The sequence below is a fragment of the Vespa crabro genome, chromosome 4 (genome assembly GCF_910589235.1).
Source record: "Vespa crabro chromosome 4, iyVesCrab1.2, whole genome shotgun sequence".
In the NCBI taxonomy this organism is placed as follows: Eukaryota; Metazoa; Arthropoda; class Insecta; order Hymenoptera; family Vespidae; genus Vespa; species Vespa crabro.
This window is the reverse complement of record NC_060958.1, coordinates 1057531-1080000: the sequence shown is the minus strand read 5'-3', so window position 1 is coordinate 1080000 and position 22470 is coordinate 1057531. Positions and strand designations below refer to the sequence as shown.

Below are 22470 nucleotides of genomic sequence, written 5' to 3'. Positions count from 1 at the left end.
GGCTGGAACGAAGCGTAAGATGGAAAAAGTGGTAAGACACGCACAAAGGAGTAGCGGCCAATGGTTGCCACGTAGAAACGGATAACAATAGCTGGTGGTACGTGCAAAGAAGACGGACGAAGATGCGATAGCAAGAGAAGAAGAGGACTGAAAGAGGGAAACCAAGAAAGAAGGAGTCGCGGAAGAGAAGATTCATTGCTTGGTGAACATTGGGATTTACTTTGAAGTGTAGCCACGTTGGATAAAGATACAGAAAGGGGGACAAATAAATAAATGAAGATAGAAATAATAAGAATGAGAAAGAAAAAAGATGGACAGAGAAACAGACAGACAGAGAGAGAGAGAGAGAGAGAGAGAGAGAGAGAGAGAGAGAGATTGAGAGAGAGACAGAAAAAGAAAGAGAGAGAGAGAGAGAGAAGTTATTTATCTTATACTAAAACTTGACATCTTGAAAAAACAAAATAAATTATAATCACTAAAATGTATAAATAAATAATATTTATTGAAGAATATTAAATAGATATATCGATCATTCTAAAGTCGACACGTCTAATATTAAAACGAAGATAAACTGTGCAATATTAATAATAACTTCTTGATAAATTGAAATAGAATATTATGAAAAGAAATATGATCGTAACCATAGAACGATAGAAAAGTATATTCGATTCTAAAACTCGAAGATTTTTACTATCTTAAAAAATATGACAAACGTTAAATTAAAAGGGGAGAAAAAAGAAAAAGAAAAAAGAAGAAAAGAGAAGAAAAGAGAAGAAAAGAAAAGAAAAGAAAAGAAAAGGGAAAGGAGTAGTGACAACGTCTTTGATCGACCACGTCAAGGCAACGACTGCGACATCGGCCATCGACGACGTACTAACTAATATAACACTGAAGGATTTAAGGGGTTAATATGCTTAGGGTTTCCTCTTGGCAATGAACTAGATATAAGCCTCCGTAAGCATAGAATAAGATGTTCGAGCATAGCCACAACCATCTTGAGAGAGAGTAACTTAGGGAGTTTTAATCGATCTTCGTTTAAACTCATCTCTCTCTCTCTCTCTCTCTCTCTCTCTCTCTCTCTCTCTCTCTCTCTCTCTCTCTTTCGCTCGCTCTCTCTCTCTCTCTATTTACAAAAATATCCTAAACGTATGTATATCCATCTCCATAATTTTGATAAGGTCAATTTTAACAAAGTTAACAAGAGGTTAAATCTCGCTTCTCTTTTTTTTTTTTTAGATTATAGAAAAACTTTTTTCGAAGTGCTTCTTTGTTCGTCGCTTAGCGCGAACCATCATCCGTTTTCCTTGCCATTGGCACGTAGCAAAGACACGAGGTTAAATTAGAAAGCGTATCGATCGTTTAACGAGAAGAAGAGGGCTAACGTGTTGTACTACGTCGTTAACCCTCTGTCGTCGTATAACAGTTCGTAAAAAAAAAAAAAAAAAAAAATAGAAAAGAAAAAAGAGAGAAAGAAAAAAAAAAAAAGAAAACAGAAAAACGATATTAACGTGCACGAGAAATGAGAGAGGAAGAAAAAAAAAAAAGAAAAGAGGAAGAAGAATGTTGCAAGAGAAGATGACAATATGTTAAACTGTTCATTGAGAATGTCTAAACAATTTTGAAAAAAGAAAAAAAAAAAAGAAAAAAAGAAAGAGAGAAAAGAGAAAGAAAAAAATTGGCTCTTAGATATTACAGGACGATCATTATTTTTCTTCCTCGTTTTACTTCTCGTAAACTCCGTGACTCGTAAAGTGATTTACCTGAAGGAACAGCATGAAGCAGACCCACTGATAATACCTGTACTCCTTCCTCTCAGATTCCGGATACAATTTTGAATTATCGACACCTGGAAAAGGTACTTCCGAGCCTTCTCTTTTCCTGTACGCTGCAGTGATCGTGTAAGTACTGTGTATCCAACAGTAAGTATTCAACACATCCTCTGGTAAGTCTTTACTGTGTATACAATCAATCGGATTGCCAACGTATTGCCTCGTTGTGACTATCAAGCTAAACGATATCAGTATTATCACTGTTAAGCTATAATGTAGGCGAAATACGGCTGTATCAATGTGTATATGTGAGATCTTGATTAGGCTCTTTAAACCACGAAATATGTCCAGCATCTTGAACTTTTGAATTTCGTCGTCGACGATTCGGTAAAGTTCGATTAAGAACTAATCCGAGATTCGTCGACCTTGACAATCGTTTCACACTACATTTTTAGAATATTAATCGTTTGGAGTATCTTTTTTTTTTTTTTCTTTTCTATCACGGATTTATCTTCAATGTCTTTTATCGGTCTTCGATCTAAGTTATTATCGATTAGACGAATCGATTAGATTTGTTTAAATAATTATATAAACACTTAATTATTATGTTATATTTATACGATTACACGAAAATTTCTTTGATCATCAGCATAGGATCCTTTTTTGTATTTCGCGGGATCCTTAGCCGATACCAACACCTGTCCAATCATTCTCCTTACAATTTCTATCAACACTGTTTTCTAATCCAAATCCGGAGGATCCTTTCACGTCAGTTTAAGTATCCAAACATGACATTTTGCGTCCGATCTTTCCCTGCCAACGCACAGTTCCGTTCGCATCGTTCATCCTCGAGAGATCAATGTACTCACTATTATCACGGAGTCGCGAATGGAAGAGATAGAAGAAGAAGGAAAAAAAAAAGAAAGAAAGAAAAAAAAAAAGAAAACAAAAAAGAAAAAGGAAAAGAAAAAGAAACAAAACACGAAACGAGACGTGACTCTTGCTTAAAAACAAACCAACCGTAAACGTTCGATCAACAGACGGAAATATATATTCAATTTCTTGCACCCTTTGAAATTTTCCCTTTCGATTTAATCAATGATATTCTTCTTCTTCTTTTTTATCTTTCTTTGCTTCTTCTTCTTCTTCTTCTTCTTCTTCTTCTTCTTCTTCTTCTTTTTTCTTTTTCTTCGACACTAAGTTCCGATGGGAAATCGAAAAAGAACGGTTTCTAAGTTGCTTGAAAAATCTAATCGACAGACAAATAGAAAGATATATAACATATGATCGATTCGTTGAGAATCAAAACGTTTGGAGTCTCTCTTTCTCCTCCTCCTCCTCCTCCTCCTCCTCCTCCTCCTCCTCCTCCTCCTCTTCCACTTCCACCTCCTCTTCCACCTCTTTCTCTTCCTCTTTCTCCTCCTCTTCAAAACGATCAAATTCTCTTGTTAGGTTTCAACAGAGCGCAAGTAAAAGCTTTTTGAAGGTTCACCGAATTGCGAATCAATCTATGATTACTTCGAAAGAGACCAATTAACAACGAATAGAGAGGACATCAAAGAGTCGGCCTCTCGATTTTCAAGACAGTTCACCGGAATGACGATCGACTGGCAATAATAAAAGGATGACGGAGAAGAAGAAAGGTAGTATGAGAGAGAAAAAGAAAGAGAAAATGAGAGAGAAGGAGAGAGAGAGAGAGAGAGAGAGAGAGAAAGAACATGCGAATAGTAGTAGGAGTCTCGTAATATCGTTCGACGAGCATTTTCCATTCTATTTTAGCGTTTACGCGCTGCGTAAGACTGCACTTTGCTAACGGAGCCGGAGGTTAGTGTAGAACCGCCGACAAATGCTTTGAAAATGTCTGAGGACAAAATACAGAAATAGAGTGAGAACTCTATTCTCCATTCTCCCTCTCCCTCTCCCTCTCTCTCTCTCTCTCTCTCTCTCTCTCTCTCTCTCTCACTCTATTTCTTACCGTTTGATCAATTTTTTCCGTAAGAAAAGAAAAATGCAACGAATATTCTACTTTCTACTTTGAATATTAATTGTCCTTTCATCTCATTCTCTCTCTCTCTCTCTCTCTCTCTCTCTCTCTCTCTCTCTCTCTCTCTCTAATTCTCTTCCTCCTTTCTCACGATTATCCCCATAAATTCTCGTGAATAATCGAGAGTAACGTATTCTCTACGTGTGTACGACGAATTAAGTACGACGAGTATCTTATTATATATGTGAGAGTTATCTTATTATACATACAACGTTGCGTTGATGGACACGAAGCTGTCATTAATGGTAAAAAAAAAAAAAAGAAAAAAAAGAAAAAAAATAAAGAGGAAAAGAAAGAGGAAGGAAGAGAGAGAGAGAGAGAGAGAGAGAATGATAAACGTCGTTCTATTGCGTCGACAAGAACGACAAAGACGGAAGAGACAGACCGTAATGTTGGTTTATCGTTCCTGTCCCTCGGTTTGCTTTCACGATGAAAGAAGATACGCGGAAAGGGAAGAGCCTCTAGAGTATCAATAAGCATTGCTCGAATCCCAGCTTCCGTTCTGGACCGTATAGAAAAATTCTCTCTCTCTCCCTCTCTTTCTCTCTCTCTCTCTCTTCTTCTCTCTCTTTTTATCTTTCATTCGTATTTCTCCGTCGATTGACTGAACGATCGTCTTCGATCTCAGTGATCCCTCTGAACGGAATCAGTGACTCGTAGTAGGATTCTTTCGAAGTAACTTAAAGCCGAAACCAAAGATACATGGATTTGATTCTGTATTTATTGGAACTCGATGATATTCCATTGGAACGTGAAATAAAAAGATAAAATGAGAAAGAAATTAAATTCGACTGTACTAAAAATGTATCGACTCGAAAATTTCATTTCGATCTATATCAATCAAGGTCGAAGTGTAAACGAAGAAGAAATAGAAGGAGAAGGAGGAGAATGAAAAAAAGAGAAAGAGGAAGAGGAGGAGGAATAAGGAGAAGAAGAAGGAGGAGAACGATTATGATAATGATTGTTACGAAAACGATCCTAACAAATCGAAATGATTGGCTCTCGTCTGGCACGAGGTAAAAGAGTAAGATAGAAAAAGAGGTTAGAGTAGTTTAATTGAATCGATTTGTCAGAGAGGTAGAGGAGAGAATAAAAGAAACAAAATAAAGAAACAAATGACTACCATGAGAGAGAAAGAGAGAGAGAGAGAGAGATCTCATTGGAGAACGCGAAAGCCACGACGAGCACGTGCGTCTCCTCCGTCACACACATTCATTCCGACGATTCTCTCAAAGTCGAATCGAACAGCTGATGATATTGATCGCTGATCTCTATGTGTCTCGTGAACATTTATATCGATCCAAGAGATAACTTTCTTTTTTTTTTTTTCCTTTCTTTTCTTATTTCTTTTTTTTTTCCCCCTCTAATCCGCTTGCTTCGCGCCCTTCCACGAACAAAGTATTGATAACAACGACAACAACAATAATAATAATAATAATAATAATGATGATGATAATAATAATGATAATAATAATAATGATGATATTAATATTAATATTAATATTAATAAAAATAAAGAGATATCTAGAGCACGGACACGAAGAACGGCGAGAATGAACGAAATTCTTTTATCGCGCACAAGATTAATACTTTTCGAACTTTCGAGGATTAAAAGTCTATCGTATTTTAATCGTATTGTATCGTATCGTATCGTAAATAAAAAATTTTAGCGGAAACGTTCAGCAAACGACTGCTTCCACACGCCACGCTCGTCTACGTTAGACTCGAGAAAACGGCCAGGGCACGGCACGGTACCTCCCGTAGGAGCCGAACGAGGAGTCAGCGCGCTCCAGGAATAGAAACACCCGAACCCGAACCGTCCTCTCGCGGTGTGTAAGCGTGTAAGCGCAACGTCCAAACGCACGCTTGCTTGCTTACTTGCTCGCTCGCTCGCTCGCTCGTTCGCGAACAACCGTCCTCGAGACTTTGGCTAAATTCTCTTTCTCTTTCTCTCTCTCTCCCACTTTTTCTTTCTCTCTCTCTCTCTCTCTCTGAATCTTTCTAAATTTCACGATTCTCGATCGTCCTCACACGTCGTCTCGTCACCTTTTTCTTTCTCCTCTTTCTCCAAGAGAAGAAAATTTCTGAATTAAAATCCATCCGAGATGTCCAACTGGTTATCCGCCATTTTTTTTCTTTTTTTTTTTTTTTTTTTTTTTTTAAGAATAACAAATATTATACTTATAAACTAATACAAATGTATAACTTTTAACAATGAAATATCTCTACATTCGTATCGATATAATAATGGTCAATTTCAAATTCTTATAATGTATTATTGTAACGATGAAATATCAAACGTTTATCTAGTATCGTTTCCTTGTTTATTCCCCTTTTTCTTTTTTTCTTCTTCCTCTTCTTCTTCTTCTTCCACTACTTCTTTTTCTTCTACTTCTTTTTCCTCTACTACCATTACTACTACTTCTTATGCTTCCCACGAAGAAATAGATCGTGATGACTGCGTATTTATGTGTAATATCACACTCTCCGGGCTAATTCATTTGGAAAAAAAAGAAAAAGAAAAAGAAAATACGACAGAGTTTGATCCTGAAAGTATCTTCGTGGATAGTGAAGATCATTATGGATCGTCTTTCGTTCTTTTTTGTTTTCTTTTTTTTTTTTTTTTTCATATAACACACAGTAAATCAGTTATATCAAGCAGCTGATCGAAGAGAAGAGATACTTTTTAAACGTAACTGGATACTGTCTTCTCTCTACGAATACACCGATTCGCGGGAGCCTCGCGATCTCGATGATATAAATCTCGTCTACCTTCGACGAAGCTACCATTGGTTATATTATAGCAATAAAAAAGGGAAAAATATTGTAAAGATGTAACGTTACGACGCTCTCATTTCCGTCGCTCATATCTTATAAAACTTACTCGATTTCCTGTGAAACGGAACCTCACAATTTGTCTTCTTCTTCCTCTCCCTCCCTCCCTCTCTCTCTCTCTCTCTCTCTCTCTCTCTCTCTCTCTCTTTTACTCTCTTTTACTCTGTTTCTTTTCTTTTTCCGTTGATTAAATCAAGAGATACGAAGGTCGACGGAAAAAAAAAAAAAAAAATGAAAAAAGGAGCTCGCTCGAAATATCCAAAGAACATAAGAGAATTTGCTTTTTCTATGTGTTACATTTTACCAACGAAATGCTTAATGCAAAAAAAGAAACAGAGAGAGAGAGAGACAGCAAGAGAGAGAGAGAGAGAGAGAGAGAGACAGCAAGAGAGAGAGAGAGAGAGAGAGAGAGAGAGAGAGAGAGAGAGAAGCAAAAAGCGGATGCATGCACTTGGATGCTTCGACGAATCAACGCCTAAGACACGTTATAACTTCTCGGAGATAAGTGCTTTCTCGTTCGGTGCCGGCGATATGTAAATAAATATTTTGCTTTTATTCGCGTACTTACTAATTTCATACGAAATAGACGGACTTAAATAGAATCATGCAGGAGTTACGTATCGTCCCAAAAGGAACGTTCGTATTTTACGATTCGATTTCATTCGAATACGATCATTTTATCATCACCATTTAGATTCGATACCTTTCAAAGTATAATTTCAATATTGTTCAATGTTGTATAATTTTTATATCGTGACAATATTATCCTTCGGCCATACATTTTTTATTAATGATATATATATATATATATATATATATATATATCAATCAAATATCTAGAATTTCATATGGTAAAGTCGTGATTCCATCGGTGAATAGTTCTGATTTAGTTAAACGAGCTTCTTCAAGTACCCTCGTCGCGTCTATCGAACCACATAGATAAATCACATGGCGAGGCTTATGCTGCTTAAGAAGAGTCTGGTCCGACTCAAAAATCTGGTCTTCCCTCTTTCATGCTTATAGACGAGAGAGAGAGAGGGGGGGAGGGAGGGGGTGGAAACGTCGCTGTAACTTAGAATCATTGCATAATCGTTCTCTAACCATCTGCCGATCACTTTTGAACAGCTTTAATGGCTTTGGATTATTGACATACGCGTACGTGAGCCTCACGCGACTCCGTTTCTAATAAATTACAGGCCGATATTATGACACGATTATGACGATATCCATCTTCTCGTTGAATCCAATAAATCTGCTATCTCTCTGGCAATACGCAAATACAAGATGAGATATTCTGAAATTGACTGCAACCGAATTATAAATGGTCGAGCGTTTAAGCCACGTTGATTCTCCGAAATGCTTTTAATACGCTTCGTCGTTACATTCGAGTTCGCGATGTCTTTTATACGTACGTACGTGGCCTTTATTGAAGGAAAAGAAAAATGAAAAAAAAAAAAAGAATAAATAAATAAATAAAAAAAAAAAAAAAAAAATAATATATGTGAAAAAAAAGAAGCACACACAGACACACACACACAGACAAACAGAGTCTTCGACAAACGAGTCTTCTGGTACGTTAAACTTATGTTCGTGAGTATAACACGAAGAAATGAGATATGTTTTTCTAAGCACATCCTATATATCCGCTTTTCCCTTGTTGAATATACAACACAGAAACGGTTCGCTTATAGAAAAAGGTAAATAATCAATTTTTTTTCCCCACTGGCTGAATGTCGACGACGTTACACCTACGCGTCAATCGTTTCTCACAAGATGTTATGTCGTCGTTTCTCTCTTTTTTTTTTCTCTCTTATTTTTCCCCTTTCTTTTTTAAACACAAGTCAATCAGATAGATCCATATCAGTTCGTTTACGCCGAGACGATGATCATTTGTATATCGTGTTTGAAAACTATCCTTTTTACTTTTTCTGCAAAGTTAGAATATAAATGGATCCATTAATAGAATACATCAATATTCACAATGTAATTGTGATATATGTTTATTACACTTTAATAATATATATATATATATATTTGTTGTTAAAAGTTGTTATAGAGTTGATTGTATATTTTTATTTATAATTGATAATCAATTATACGCGCTCCATTATGACGAAAGGATTAAAGTTTTCTTTACCGACGCAGCCTGTTACTTTGCCGACATTGTTTTCGTATCAAAAATTACCGCTAGAGTGCATCACCTACATGCTGTTACAACGCGAAAAGTTATAACGAATTTTATTTATATTTTTTTTTTTTTGTAAATTAAAAAAAATCGTATTTTAAAAGTTTATAATGTCTCAGGTAGGCTTGAATTATTATTAAATAAAAAAGAAAAAAAAAACGGAGGTTATCTCGTACATTGAACAGAAATCATTATGGCGGAATTTTTGATTTAATAAATCAACGCTATTATTCCTAATGTATAAATCGATATCTTTTGAATAACCTTATTATACAAATAAATCATACAAACTTTGTAGTTGTTTAATAATAGTTATTTCTCGGTACGACTTGCCGAGTATTTTGTAAACGAATAATATCTTAAACGTAAACTCAACGATAGATTTCTTATACAATAACAATGGACAAAAATCAATATACATATTTATCCATATAAGTATAATTATAATTATTCAGAAAACTAATAAAAATTTCCGATAATTCTAATAAATTTCATTGTTATAGCGTCACGTCGAATAATCGAAAATTTTGATTTTCTTTTATTTTCGAGTAACGCGAGGTACGATCGAAACGACATCTGTTTTATATTTTGATACTAACGCATATACGCGGGTAATTTTGTACAGATAATAAGAGAAAAAAAAAAAAAAAAAGATTAACGTTTTCTTAGATTTAGTCTATTATTATAATTTTCTCATTTAATAATTGATCCTTGACAAATGATATATAATACGTGATAAAATAAATTTATAAATAAACACAAATATGTATAAATATGTATAAATATGTAGAAAAATAAATTACCTGAAAGATAAGCACGAAGGCAACCCACTGATAATACTTGACTCTTTTTATTTGATCGTTGACATGACGATGATCCTCCTCGTCCTGATAACGTCTTTGTAAAATGCCGAAAGACGAGGCAACACCAGGATATGCAACGTTTGCCCCTGCGACACCAAGCATAGCACCACCGCTCACGATATACGTACTGTGTATCCAACAGTACGCATTGAAGGCCTCTACAGGAATGTCTCTGTTCGGATAAGATTAAACAAATGGGAAGACAGAAAGAAAAATTGTATGAATGAACGAACGTATGAACGAACACAACGTTCAAGGTGATACAAAACAACAATGAAAAACATTCCACGATATATATGAACTAATGAGAATAAAAATGTAAAATTCAATGTATCATTGTATTTTAAATAAGAGTATTGATCGTTAAAATTTCTCATCGCACATATGTTTGGCCTCGTTAATACGTCATCGTTACGGACAATTAATTTAAAATATCTTTTCATAATATTACCTCGTATGTACGCACTCTATTGGATTTCCCACAGTTTGCTTGCTGCTAATAATTACGGAAAATAGCAGCATCAAGATCGTTGTTAGAGCATGTAGCCTAAAGACGAGGCCATCGCTTCTTATTCTGGACACCTGCGGAATCACGACACAAGCGTATTGACCACGTGTTCTTGGAGCAAGAAATGCTTCTGCTTATGCAATTAATTCAACCATACGATTTCACACACACACACACACAGAGCAGACATACATATATACATATACACACATGCTCTCGCATGCACACACATACACACTTACATCTATACCTTGGTGCACTTTTATCTTATTTCTTGATATACACACTGACGCACAGCACTTGTTCAAAGCTAATTCTGGCTTAGCACGCTGCTTTGAACGATCTCGCAAGTAGAGACATGCTTTACAAGTTTGTAAACCTTGCGAAGGTATAGGAATGAGGAATATCAAAGTAAATCGCTTACTTTAAGCTTGAAACTTCACGAGCTCGCATGTTCGTCCTATTACGATATTAAATCTCGATCTTTAAACTCGCTATATTTCATCAATATTATCGTAGAAAGAGACATGACCGACAAATATTTTTCATAGTTGTTTATAAATAATCACTTGTCGTTTCGTTGCGTGTTATCTTACGACGCTCGTTTACATGCACATTAACGTGTTTTATATTAGGTTTAAAATTTGATTAAGAGCGATAACGCTTACCTTACACGCTAAATCAATGTTGACACATTTTGAGTAGAGATTAGTAAAGATTAGAATTGGTATAAACCTTCGTCCCGTATAATTCTCAAGTATAATAATTTCGTGATAATATGTATTTTAAAAATCGTTGAATTTATTGTACTACTTGGAATTGTTTGACTTCATTATGACAATTTCATAAAGTTATTATATTTTCTAACGGAAGTCAAATCAAACGGAATTAATAAGTTAAATTGTTCATCAACATTCTATCGATTAAATATAACAAGCATTAATTTTCACAGATTTCAAGCATTAATTTTTACAAATTAGAATCTGTATAAACCATCGGTCCCGTATAATTGTCAAGTATAATAATTTCGTGATAATATGTACTTTAAAAATCGTTAAATTTTTTGTACATGGAATTGTTTGACTTCATTATGACAATTTTCATAAAATTGTTATATTTTCTAACGAAAGCAAAATCAAACGAAATTAATAAGTTAACTTGTTCATCAACATTCCATCGATTAAATATAACACAAGCATTAATTTTCACGAAAGATTATAGCAGTGCTTTAAAATTATTAACAAGCTCTGAATTAGCGAATTAGCCTCGGATTAATACATTTATAATTTATTGCCCGGATCGTTCCAATTCGCACTTTTTTATATTGATGCTTTGGGAATTATTACGAGGAACACAATAACGTAACGAAAACGCATCTCGTCCTATTTTTGGCACTTACGCGTAAAAGATAGTACAATTCTGTAACAGTGTCTATCATTCTCACTTCTCTCTTTTATTGCACGTATGTACGTACGCACGCACGCATACTATTCGAAAAAGGCGATTTCTTTAAAAAATTGTTCAATAATCACGTTCGATTCTTAATCTCTAGAGTCCTGCGATTTCGCCAATGATAAAGAACACTCTGCCCTTTTCCAACGACCATCATCGACGACGTCCAAATTATTAATCGTTAAATAAAGCTCGCGTTTCATTTCCACGGTCATTCACCTCGTACTATTAATCGAAAACTAAACGGCCGAGAAGAAACTTTATGACCCGTCCGAGAAGATCAAAGGATACTAATTTACAAAGAAATTGAGTTAGTAGATCCGTCGGAGGGGGTATGATGGGGTGTCGGAGTCGGGATTATAATAGTGATCGGATTAGACTCACGTAACGAACTTCAACGAACGCTGATATAAGAAAAAAGATCTAAACTATTAATCGATGATTTTACCGATTGTTATGAGGATTCAATAACGATCTCGTATAATTCAATCTCTGAAAGTAGATACACATTTTGACGTTTCCCGTTGTACAATAAAACGAACACAAATAGCGCGACAAAGACGTCATACGAAAACGGGTTGCGTCGATGAGGCGACAGAGATGATGATGACGATGATGATGATGATGATGATGATGATTACGGAAACGTCCTAAAGAAAATCGATTATAAATTTCCGGCAGATGTAATAGACAACTACCGTTTCTTCATCGAGCATAGAGAAATTGTGTTTTATGAACGAAACGGAATTAAATTATACAATGACGACAAGGACGACGACAACGACGACGACGACGACGACGACAATAACGTTTGGCAGTTAAGCGGCAGAACAGTGCGCATCTCATCCGATGAGCGAACGAAACTTACTGACTAATCCTAACCGTGCGCGGATTTCCAACCAAACGAACGTGGGTCCCGCCGAGTTCGATGCCAAAACACAAATTCGTGGACTAGTCGTCCCTCTTCATGCCATGACGTCCTCTTTCTCTCTGATAGCTATCCTCTTCTCTATCTCTCTACCTCTCTCTCTCTCTCTCTCTCTCTCTCTATCTCTCTCTCTCTTCACTCTGTCATCCCATTTTTATTTTTCTATTTTTTTACACACTTGTTTATGTCTCTTCCCTCTTTCTCTCTATATCTATCTATCTATCTATCTGACGACACAAAACCATCGAAGAAACAGTAACTTTTAAATCGCCCACGCTGAACTATAACGAAATATCGTCCCACTCGAGCTTTTCAACGAACGCTGGACGTTTTCCAGTCACAAAGAGATAAACGCGTTCCGTCTGCCGCCGACAATGTTGAGATACGCTTTGCCTCTTCAATTTTACACATCAAAATGACTCTTCCTCTTTCGCCCTTTTTTTCTTTCTTTTTTTTTTTTTCTTTTCTTCTTATCTCCTCGTTGATGGATACCATTCGTCTATCACACGGAGGAAAAAGATGTGAAAAATTGAAAACAAGATTTATCTATCCTGTTTTTCTTTTCCTTTTTTTTTTCTTTTTTTGTTTTTTTTTGTTTTTTTTTTTTTTTTTTAGTAGATGATTAAAATGAAGACTTTAAAATCATTTCAAAAGTAATCTTTATACAATCGTATACGTGGATACAAATAAATTGCTTATCCGAATATCTGTCTTACGTACTATAAAGCTGCTGGAAGATCCACAATAGTGAAAAGTCTTTTGTAATAACAATTAGTTATTGTTTTTGTTGTTGTTGTTGTTGTTGTTGTTGTTAATTCTGGAACACAAGTGGGCAAAGTATTTTATAGAAATGTGTCGTTCTAAAATCAGCGAAATATTACTTACATTTCATCAAATTAAATACAATAGAACTAATTTCAATCTATTCCAATAATTTTCTATGTAGAAAGAGAAAGAACATCTAATGAAAGTTTCTAATCTATATCACCTCTTTTTTGTTCATGAATTAATCCTTATAAATCATAAATACCATTGGATGGTAAATGATTCAATGATATAAAATATTTATAAGAACGAGTAAGATAATCATCGTTCGAAATTATCTAATACATGGAAAAAATAATAACCGCAACTTGTTTTATAAAACTAATATTAGTTCACGGTCATGAATATATCCAACACACTCGAGTGAACTTGTATATTATCAAAAGATCATAGATATTAATTATGTTATTAATTAATTAATTAATTAATTAATTATAAACATACTATGCTTTAAAGAAATGCAATAGAAACGCACGAATGATCTTCGAGCAACGATAAGGAACGTTTGCGAAGTACAAGATTGATCTGTCGATCGAGTAATCAATATAAGACAAAGATCGATTCAAATCCTGGCGCGCATGTATGTATATATATATAAGAAAAAAAAAAAAAAAAAAAAAAGGAAAGATGTTTATATGATTTCTATACTAAATATAATATTATTCTTATAATTCTTTTGATAATCTCTTATACGTTTTTACGCAAATGCAATATAATCAATCAATTATCTAAACCATACGTACGAAGGTAATATTTTACCTAAAAACTATCTTACGATTGATGACGTCACTGATATACCAAAATTATTATCAAAAATGGCAATATATCCCTCTTGTTGTTTATAAACTATCTTACGACGACTACATCGCCGACATTGTAAAATTATTATCAAAAATTATGTAAACGTGTAACATTTTTTTTGTCTTTTGTTTTTTTTTTTGTTTTTTTTTTGTTTTTTCTTTCTTTTTTTTCTTTTTTTTTTTTTTTTTTTTTTTTTAACGAGTATTCTCTCGTATAATAAAGAAACATGTCAACACGAGTCACATTAGACTCTAGTCAGTCCCTTGTTAATACCTAAACTGCAAAATATAATTAGATATAATTTTACAATTGCTAAATAAATTTAAGCATTGATCGGTTGAGAAATATGGGAGCTCATTTTTTTCGTAAGTTCTTCTAAAAAGTCTTTATAAAGGATACCGTCCATGTTCCACGAAAGAATATAAAGTATCCACCAATCACCAAGATCTACTTTTCTACTAATACTTTGACACGTTTCAATTGATATTCCAGGCGATGCGATATGCAACAATCTTGGTCTTACGGCCGGTGCAAATATTATAGCAGCTCTGTAAGCGACCAAACCAATCAAAAATACGGAGAGAATGATATACCAGAACCAAATGAAGATATAAGTCTTTTCGTTGACTATGTTTAGCGGTAAAACGCATAATGAATCGTGCTTCTGTATCGTACCGGAAGCACCGTATTTGTGAAATATGCATTTTGTAACACGAGGGAATACGTAAACCATAGGATCAAAACGATTCTCTTGCGGTGTATTCGATATGTGTAATACACGAAGGCCATAATTAAGAAATTCTCCATCGAAGAAACGATTCATCAGGTACAGTTGTCCAATAATGTTGACCAGGCACAAGAGCTCACAAGCGAAGTAGTGATACACGTACTTTTGATGCCTCTGAAAGAACAAATAATCGCTGAGTTAACTCGAATTGAACTCAATGAGATCAAATTGAATCTAACGGGAGCATCTCTGCATATGTACATCTCCCCTTTCTTTTATTTTTCTCTAATTATTCATATACAAAATAAATTCTTGTATTTTACATTCCATAAAGCATCATATATAAAATACGCTTCTGTATATTTTAATATATATATATATCTTTATATTTATTTATTTATTTATTTATTTATTATTCTTACCGTTAAATGGGACATAATATATTCCATCAACTTGGATTTTTTCTTCTTGATGATATCTTGCTTATCAATGCCACAATTCATTCCCATGATCAATGTATTCATCAATCCACCTTCCCACATGTTCCAGAGCCATTGAGGTGTATAACACAAAATTGCCTAAGTGACAAAAAAGAAAAAAATAAATAAATAAAGAAAGAAACAATTAAAAAAGATAAACAATTATATAAAAGATATACTCGGAAGAAAATAAAATGATATAATATAACATAATTTATAAATTAAGTCGCACAGGTTGCAACTTGATGTGTACCATCGTAAACAGATGTCAATAAAATCTATAATAAGAAATTACAAGAAAGGATATATAAACCATGATAAAAAGGACGTACTGTAAGATGATAGAATCAGATCGGATGCACAAATTGTAAGCCTATATATTCTTTATCGCGACCTACCGTATGTCGCACGTGTAGAATTCAATGATAAAAAAATTAATACCTGGAAGAAGAGTACGAAGCAAACCCACTGGTAGTAAGTATAGTATTTCCTTGCATTGACGTCTCCTAAATCGTTTGCTACCCCTGGATGTGCCACCTCAGTGCCCATCTACGAACATATGATACTTTGATAATAGGATGACAATGAAATCATATACCTGCATATCAACGATAAATTTAATATACATTACTAAACATGCTCTCTCTCTCTCTCTCTCTCTCTCTCTCGCTCTCTCTCTCTCTCTCTCTTTCTCTCTCTCTCTCTCTTTCTCTCTCTCTCTCTCTCTCTCTGCTGCTTACATCACTTCGTATGTCTGAGTATAGCCCTAGGCGAGCTATTTATGACAATGTACATACACATACACATACACACACACAGGACGTGCGCGCGTAAATAGGTACTTACGTACTCATAGATACATACATAAATACAAAAATACATACACGTTGTACATACATTTGTATATCATAGGATGACACACATAGGATGGTACACATAGATATACAGATAGATACATACACAGGATAAATATATATAGATACATATATATATATATATATATACACATATACAAATATACACACATACAAACACCAAACAAACAATGGGTAAACTATTGCTCTACTCTCTTTCTCTCTTTATCTCTTAAAATTTTTTGATTTCAAATCAAACCCCATTTCTCTCGATAAATCAACGTTTTATAGCACAGCTATAAAATGGGATACTCTTATTACGAAATAAAATAAAACAAAGTGGATATCTAAATCACATCCTTTGTGAAGATCATTACTGTCATAAATTCAAACAATCGATTTTGAAATCGTTTCAATACTGTCTTTATTAAACGTTTATTTTCTCCAATCAATTACTATAATGATATTATGCTGTCCAGTTTCTTGATAACTCGAATGGTATTGTATAATCTAAAAAAAAATTTGTCACAATATAGGATGATCCAAAAGACACATAAATCATATAATAAATTATTTTTAAAATAAGTCAATAATTATATAAAAAAGAAATTGATTAAATTTACATTTCTGACCTACAATAGATACTGGAAATGTCCTCCATCAATATTTATGAAAGCTTTAATACGTTTCACAACGTTTGCTGCAACCTTCCATAGTAATTGCATTTACGTTGACGATATTTATCTCTTTAGAACTTCTTCCACGTCTACAACGTACATTGAGTGTGCATGTGTTGCTTTCATAGAATATTTTCTTTTAAAAGTGATCCTCAAAGAAAAAGTCTAAAGAATGATCTATGTGATTTAGACGATCACAATTCATGAGAAATTATGCGATTTCAAAAAAAAAAAAAAAAAAAAAAAAAAAAAAAAAAAAAAAAAAAAAAAAAAAAAAAAAAAAAAAAACTCTTACAACATAAATATCTTGAAACTTGTTATGTGGTGTGTCGTGCGTGCGGTGTATATGTGTGTGTGTGATATATTCTAATGCTTCTATTCATCGATTTCTAATAACGATATGAACTGATTAATTAGGATTACGTGATTTCTGAATAATCGTCCATAATAAAGATAAATATAAATTAAATTTAATAATAAATATAAATAAAAAAAAAAAAAAAGAAAGAAAATTAATTAAATTTACATAAAGTAATAATAACAATCGATATAAATAAATCGATGAAAATTTATTAATATCAAAATATAACGGGTATATATATTTATTAATCTTTGAATGGATAGTACACTAACGACTGTGAAATTGACCGGAAAGGAATAAGTGGACCTTAATATTCATTTCATATGTGTGTGTTACACTTGTATATAAAGGAACAGGGATCTAACTGTCAAAGATACAACACTGTCGGAGGTCCCTTTGTTTTATGCGCTCGAACATGAGAGCAACCACCATAAGTGTCATGAGAGCTCGCCGTTACACTCTGAATGACAAACGAAGATGTTGAGTAAGATTCAATGTTCCAAGAAGATCTCATATTATTATTACTTAGCTACTTCGAAAGGAAAAATATAAAGAAAGAAAGAAGAAGAAAAAAAAAAAAAAAAGAAATGTATTCTCTTCACTCAGAACACTTTCTTTTACTTTCGTCGAAATTATAATAACTTCGACGTTATTCTAACTAAAGATTAAATTATGACGAACGAAACTATATTCTATTCGCATAAATTTTATATTTTAAACGTTCACGGTGTATTAAATTTAGGGAAAAAAAAAAAAGAAAAAAAAAAGAAATGAAAATAATAGATCCGATAAATAAATTGATACCGATAGAAAGTTTTCTACGTCTATAAGAGATATACATAGGGTGTTGAAAAAAAAAAAAGCCATTTAATTTTTATACAATGCATAGAATACTATCAAATAAAAAATCTTAGTAAATATAGATCGAAAGATCAATCATTTCTAAAACATAAACATTTTTATACGTTAGTATCATGATTGATCTATTAATTTTTATCATAGCGTGCAATATTATCTTTAGTATTTATTAATCGCCTTTCGAATGTCTTCAATCAATTTTCAAAATTAAAACATCGACAAATTGTGCAGTTATCATCAGCATGAACGTTTTTATATGGAAAAGTTTTCCCAATTGAAAAGTTCCCTACCTCTTCATACGCTCTGTTTCTAAAAATCTTCTTTCTAACGTCTTCGCGAATCAAACTGATTTCGATTCAAAGGTGAATCGGACATAATTGATTAATTTTAGCATTCTCGATTCCCTCCCCCCATCCCCTTCCCAATTTGAGAACTCTTTGGATTTCTTTTTATCGGAAATATTTAAAAAAAAAAAAAAAAAAAATTCTTCGCCGATATATAAACTTCGAAGAATTACGAAACCTTATTTGCCAATTCTTGTGAAATTATCCAACAAAGATGTGGAATTTTCGAAAGGATTCCATGACTCTGTAAGAAAAAGATACTACTAAGTGTGTATAAAAATGATGAAAGGAGAATAATGTAGAAACATATCTTCTGTAAATAGAAACAATTGGTAAGTCAATCAGAAATAATTGATCTTTTTACCTATGCATACTAAAGTTTTTTTTTTTTTTTTTTTTTTTTTTTGGTACAGTTGTGTTCTATGCACTGTACTAAAATATTGAATGTTTTTCTTTTTTCGTTTTGTACACCGTGTATACGTTTAATCGATCGATCGACTTGTGAAAGTCCAATGTAAGAACAAAATCATTGGACCACGTATAATCTGCACGTAATATAAATGACGCAATTCTTTCCAAAAAAAAATACAACGTTTTTTTTTCTTTTTTTTTTTTCTTCTTTTTTTTTTTTCTTTTTTTCAATGTTTTCCACTCGTCGAAACGATTTAAAAAAGCCGCGCTTTTATATAAGACTACGAAAAGAAAAACAAAAGAACGACGAGGGAATCAAAAGACGATCGCACGTGTTAAATAAGATAACCTTATTTTTTTTTTCTCCCTTTCCTGTAAACAATTTCCTGTTCTCCATTAACCTAATCGTAATTATACGAAGATATACGGTTATCCGTATGTAAGCGATAAGACTGACGGCGATATAATTAAGTGATCTAATAAGATATATCATTATTATGAAATACATTTAATGTACGTATACATCGAAATGATTTAAAGTGAAATTATATACGCAATAGCACGTCATCATTTATGATGATAGTACTACATACGTATGTACAGCTTAAATGATTGACAAGAAAGTAAGAAGGGAAGAAAAAAAAGGATAAACCTTTTTTATTTATTTTTGTTTTTTTTTCTTCGAGACAACTTCCATCATCTTTTGTAAAAGAAGAAAAATATGTATGTACGAATATCCACATAAATATCTTCGCTCGCAAATATCTCCATTTTTGTTATGCAATCTTCTAAAAATACTTTTGAAGGAATAAACACGAAGGAAATACACGATACGATTGAAAAACCTTCCGATTTTGCATTGATTTCAGATATCTGTAAACGATATATATCCTATAACGCGAATAACGACCCTTAAAAAAAAAAAAAAAAGAAGAAAGAAAAAAAAAGAAGAAAGAAAGAAAAAAGAAAAGGAAAAGAAAAGAAGGAAAAATCTCGATGTATCAATGATCTCGCGGTTGTTGATACTAGGCATGCATACACGTATACGTAATCATATCCTAAAAGTAGTTGAATTCGATCCGTGGTCGTACATTTTTAATGGATACACTCTCTCGTTGACCAATATGTCGCGAGTTGATCTGATTCGATCGTTATAGAATAATTAATGTAAAAAAAAAAAAAAAAAAAAAAAAATTTCAATGATTAATCACAATGACAAGTTGTTACTTTCGAAAATGAAATCGAATGTGAACAGGGGGAGGGGAGAACATTTTTTTTTATTAATTATTCGTATATCAAATAAACTTAAAACAATCGATAAATAATTTCTAACGGCATTGCTTATTGAAATAAATCTCAATTCAAACGTGACCACTCGCCATTACCTTTGTTGAATGGATACATTCTATTAAGTTATTTAGTAATCGTTATAAGCATATTGACACATATGAATGCTCTCTTCCAGAGATTGATTATGAAAAGAAAATTTAACCTAAATAAAATTTATCACGAGTAAGAAAGAACGGAGGTTATCGTAAATGGAGGGGAGAGGGAGGTAGGTAGGGATAAAGGTAGTGGAGGGGGAAAGAAAAGAAAATTGCGGGACGTTCAAAAAAAAAAAAAAAAAAAAGAAAAGAAAAGAAAAATAGGAAGAGAAAAGAGTGCGATATTAAAATAAAAAGGGGTGAATTGCAAAGAAGCATAAACCCACCTGTCGACTGAAAGCGTCCGGCATCGTGAACGTTGAGGTTATCCAACAGTAGGTGTTGATGACATGTTGTGGCAGGCCATGACCGACGATACATGAGATTGGATTTCCAACGAACTGATTCGCGGTGATTATTATTGAGCAAGTTAGAAGCACCACCGAAGTAAAGTTATTATGTATGCGAAAGAGCAAAGATACGGTGGAGACTTCTTGCCATTTGAGATAATAGGCTAGACCACCCAAAAGCCTAAACATGATCGTTCTTCTTCGTTAATCACTTTTGATCGAAATTTTCTTCCTCTCTCTTTCTTTCTCTCCCTCCCTCTCCCTCTCTCTCCCTCTATCGAAAGGATTCTAACACATATATAAAATAATGACAATACCCTCCCTTGTAACAAATCGTTTAACAAAATCGTTCGAAAACTTGGAAATCAATCCCCCTTTTGCCACTGTGTCTGTCTAGTTCTTTCTTCTCGGAAAGCGAACAACAAACGACGATCCTTTTTCCCTCTTCTTTTCTCTCTTCCTCCCCCTCCCTTTTACCATTCGTTGCCCTTCACCACGCTCGAGCGCGTCGTCCTCTTCTTCTTCTTCTTCTTCTTCTTCTTCTTCTCTCTTTCTCTATTTCTTCTCGTTCGACAAGGAGACAAGACCTCGGTCACGAATGACGTCTATGACGGAGCAACGACGAAGAGAAGACGATGATGAAACGATAGAGGTCAGCGAACGTAAAGCTAAGCAAAAGAAGAGAGAGAAAAAGAGAGAGAGAGAGAGAGAGAGAGAGAGAGAAAAAGAGATATAAAGCCTAAGCTACTAGCAACCACCACTCTTGAACGCACAACCGACCGCGTCGTCACGAATCGGGACTCGTTTGCCCGTACCGATGTATTTTTCGAACACGTGCTGCCCTGTGCACGGCGCGAGCCGGATAAAACCGAGTTTAACCGAGAACGTCCGAATCGAAGTTTCTGGCGCGCGAACGACAGACTGTATTCTCTTTCTCTCTCTTTCTTTTTTTTCGCTTCTCTCTCTTTTCTTCCGACTAATGCGACGAACGTGCAACACATTCGAACCTTTCTCTTTCTATTTTTCTCTCCCTTATTTTAAAAAAACGTACACTCTACGAACGTTATTTTTTTAATTTTATTATTATTATTTTTGTTCTTCTTTTTTCTTTTTTTTTTTTTTATTTTTACCATCAACCTCGTTTTTCTTCGTCTCTCTATCCCCGAAAAATCTTTTATAATAAATCATATAATATATATTTATATATCATTTATTATCTTTGAAAGATTTAAAAAGTATAGAAGTAATACGAAGTTGTGTAACTACCGATTCGTTACCTATCCTTTACTGCTCCTCCCTCTCGTCGTATTTATCCCTCTTTTCCTCCCTTTCTACGTCCAGACTATCCCCCTCTTCTTTCTCTCTCTCTCTCTCTCTCTCTTTCTCCTTCTCCATAGGTTTACCCTCACGCTCTTTCCTTCTCTATATCCCCCATTCTCCTTTCTCTTTCTCTCTCTCTCTCTCTCTCTCTCTCTCTCTCTTTCTTTTTCTTTCACTCGCCGCGATCGTGCCGTGAATCGAGTTTTATTCCTTTGAAAGCTGCCGCCGCCGACAAGATATGTAACATAAGCGTAAAGAAATCGTCCTGGTTATCTTCTGTTAAAAGTTTCTTTTTTTTAATTCTTATTTTCTTTTTCTTTCGTAAATACGTGTCCGTAAATACGCACGTAGTGTAACGCGCGTACCAGTACTCTCGAACGGCGACTGGCGAGGAACACACTGCGATCGTTTGTTGTTTCTCGTCGTAACGGGGGGAGGGGAGAAAATCGGTAGCG

At 34.0% G+C, this 22470-nt stretch overlaps 3 protein-coding genes across 10 annotated transcripts in view; all 3 read right to left on the bottom strand.

The window, feature by feature from the left end:
• LOC124423884 (innexin shaking-B) overlaps nt 1–5883 on the bottom strand; it is a 20401-nt gene extending 14518 nt beyond the window's left edge. Inside the window, exons 1-2 of one of the 4 annotated variants that reach the window (XM_046962203.1) lie at nt 5351–5883; nt 1761–2637 (exon numbers count right to left, since the gene is read on the bottom strand). In XM_046962203.1, the coding sequence (XP_046818159.1) occupies nt 1761–2123 (363 nt within the window). In that variant the 5' untranslated portion in view covers nt 2124–2637; nt 5351–5883. Of the gene's footprint in view, nt 1–1760; nt 5314–5350 lie in introns of those variants that run through there. The other 3 variants (XM_046962204.1, XM_046962202.1, XM_046962201.1) reach the window with 3 other exon arrangements.
• Nucleotides 5884–7104: 1221 nt separating this feature from the next.
• Nucleotides 7105–13113, bottom strand: LOC124423887 (innexin shaking-B-like). Its single transcript, XM_046962212.1, has 4 exons — nt 11604–13113; nt 10148–10278; nt 9637–9868; nt 7105–8576 (listed from the first exon to the last, which is right to left on the bottom strand). Exons 1-4 carry the CDS (start codon nt 11640–11642, stop codon nt 8568–8570), a joined length of 411 nt encoding a protein of 136 aa, XP_046818168.1. The 5' UTR covers nt 11643–13113; the 3' UTR covers nt 7105–8567.
• A 113-nt stretch (nt 13114–13226) lies between these two features.
• Nucleotides 13227–22391, bottom strand: LOC124423885 (innexin inx1). 5 transcript variants are annotated; one of them, XM_046962207.1, is made up of 5 exons: nt 21962–22391; nt 20633–21363; nt 15858–15965; nt 15360–15515; nt 13227–15111 (listed from the first exon to the last, which is right to left on the bottom strand). In XM_046962207.1, the coding sequence occupies exons 2-5, from the start codon at nt 20882–20884 to the stop codon at nt 14533–14535; spliced, it is 1095 nt and encodes a 364-aa protein (XP_046818163.1). In that variant the 5' UTR covers nt 20885–21363; nt 21962–22391; the 3' UTR covers nt 13227–14532. The 5 variants fall into 5 exon arrangements, with proteins under 5 accessions (XP_046818163.1, XP_046818164.1, XP_046818161.1 ...); XM_046962208.1 differs by having other exon boundaries at nt 20633–21300; XM_046962205.1 differs by having other exon boundaries at nt 21973–22391.
• Between the last annotated feature and the right edge of the window lie 79 nt (nt 22392–22470).

Bases quoted from the DNA above. Each gene is read 5' to 3' on its own strand.
- LOC124423885 (XM_046962207.1), bottom strand. From the start codon at position 20,884: ATGTTTAGGCTTTTGGGTGGTCTAGCCTATTATCTCAAATGGCAAGAA. The intron at 15,966-20,632 runs GTGGGTTTATGC...ATATGTTCGTAG, and splicing joins CGGACGCTTTCAGTCGACAG to ATGGGCACTGAGGTGGCACA. The intron at 15,112-15,359 runs GTAAGAATAATA...TTGTTCTTTCAG, and splicing joins ATATTATGTCCCATTTAACG to AGGCATCAAAAGTACGTGTA.
- LOC124423887 (XM_046962212.1), bottom strand. From the start codon at position 11,642: ATGATAGACACTGTTACAGAATTGTACTATCTTTTACGC. The intron at 10,279-11,603 runs GTAAGTGCCAAA...GTGATTCCGCAG, and splicing joins AATTGTACTATCTTTTACGC to GTGTCCAGAATAAGAAGCGA. The intron at 9,869-10,147 runs GTAATATTATGA...TTATCCGAACAG, and splicing joins ATAGAGTGCGTACATACGAG to AGACATTCCTGTAGAGGCCT.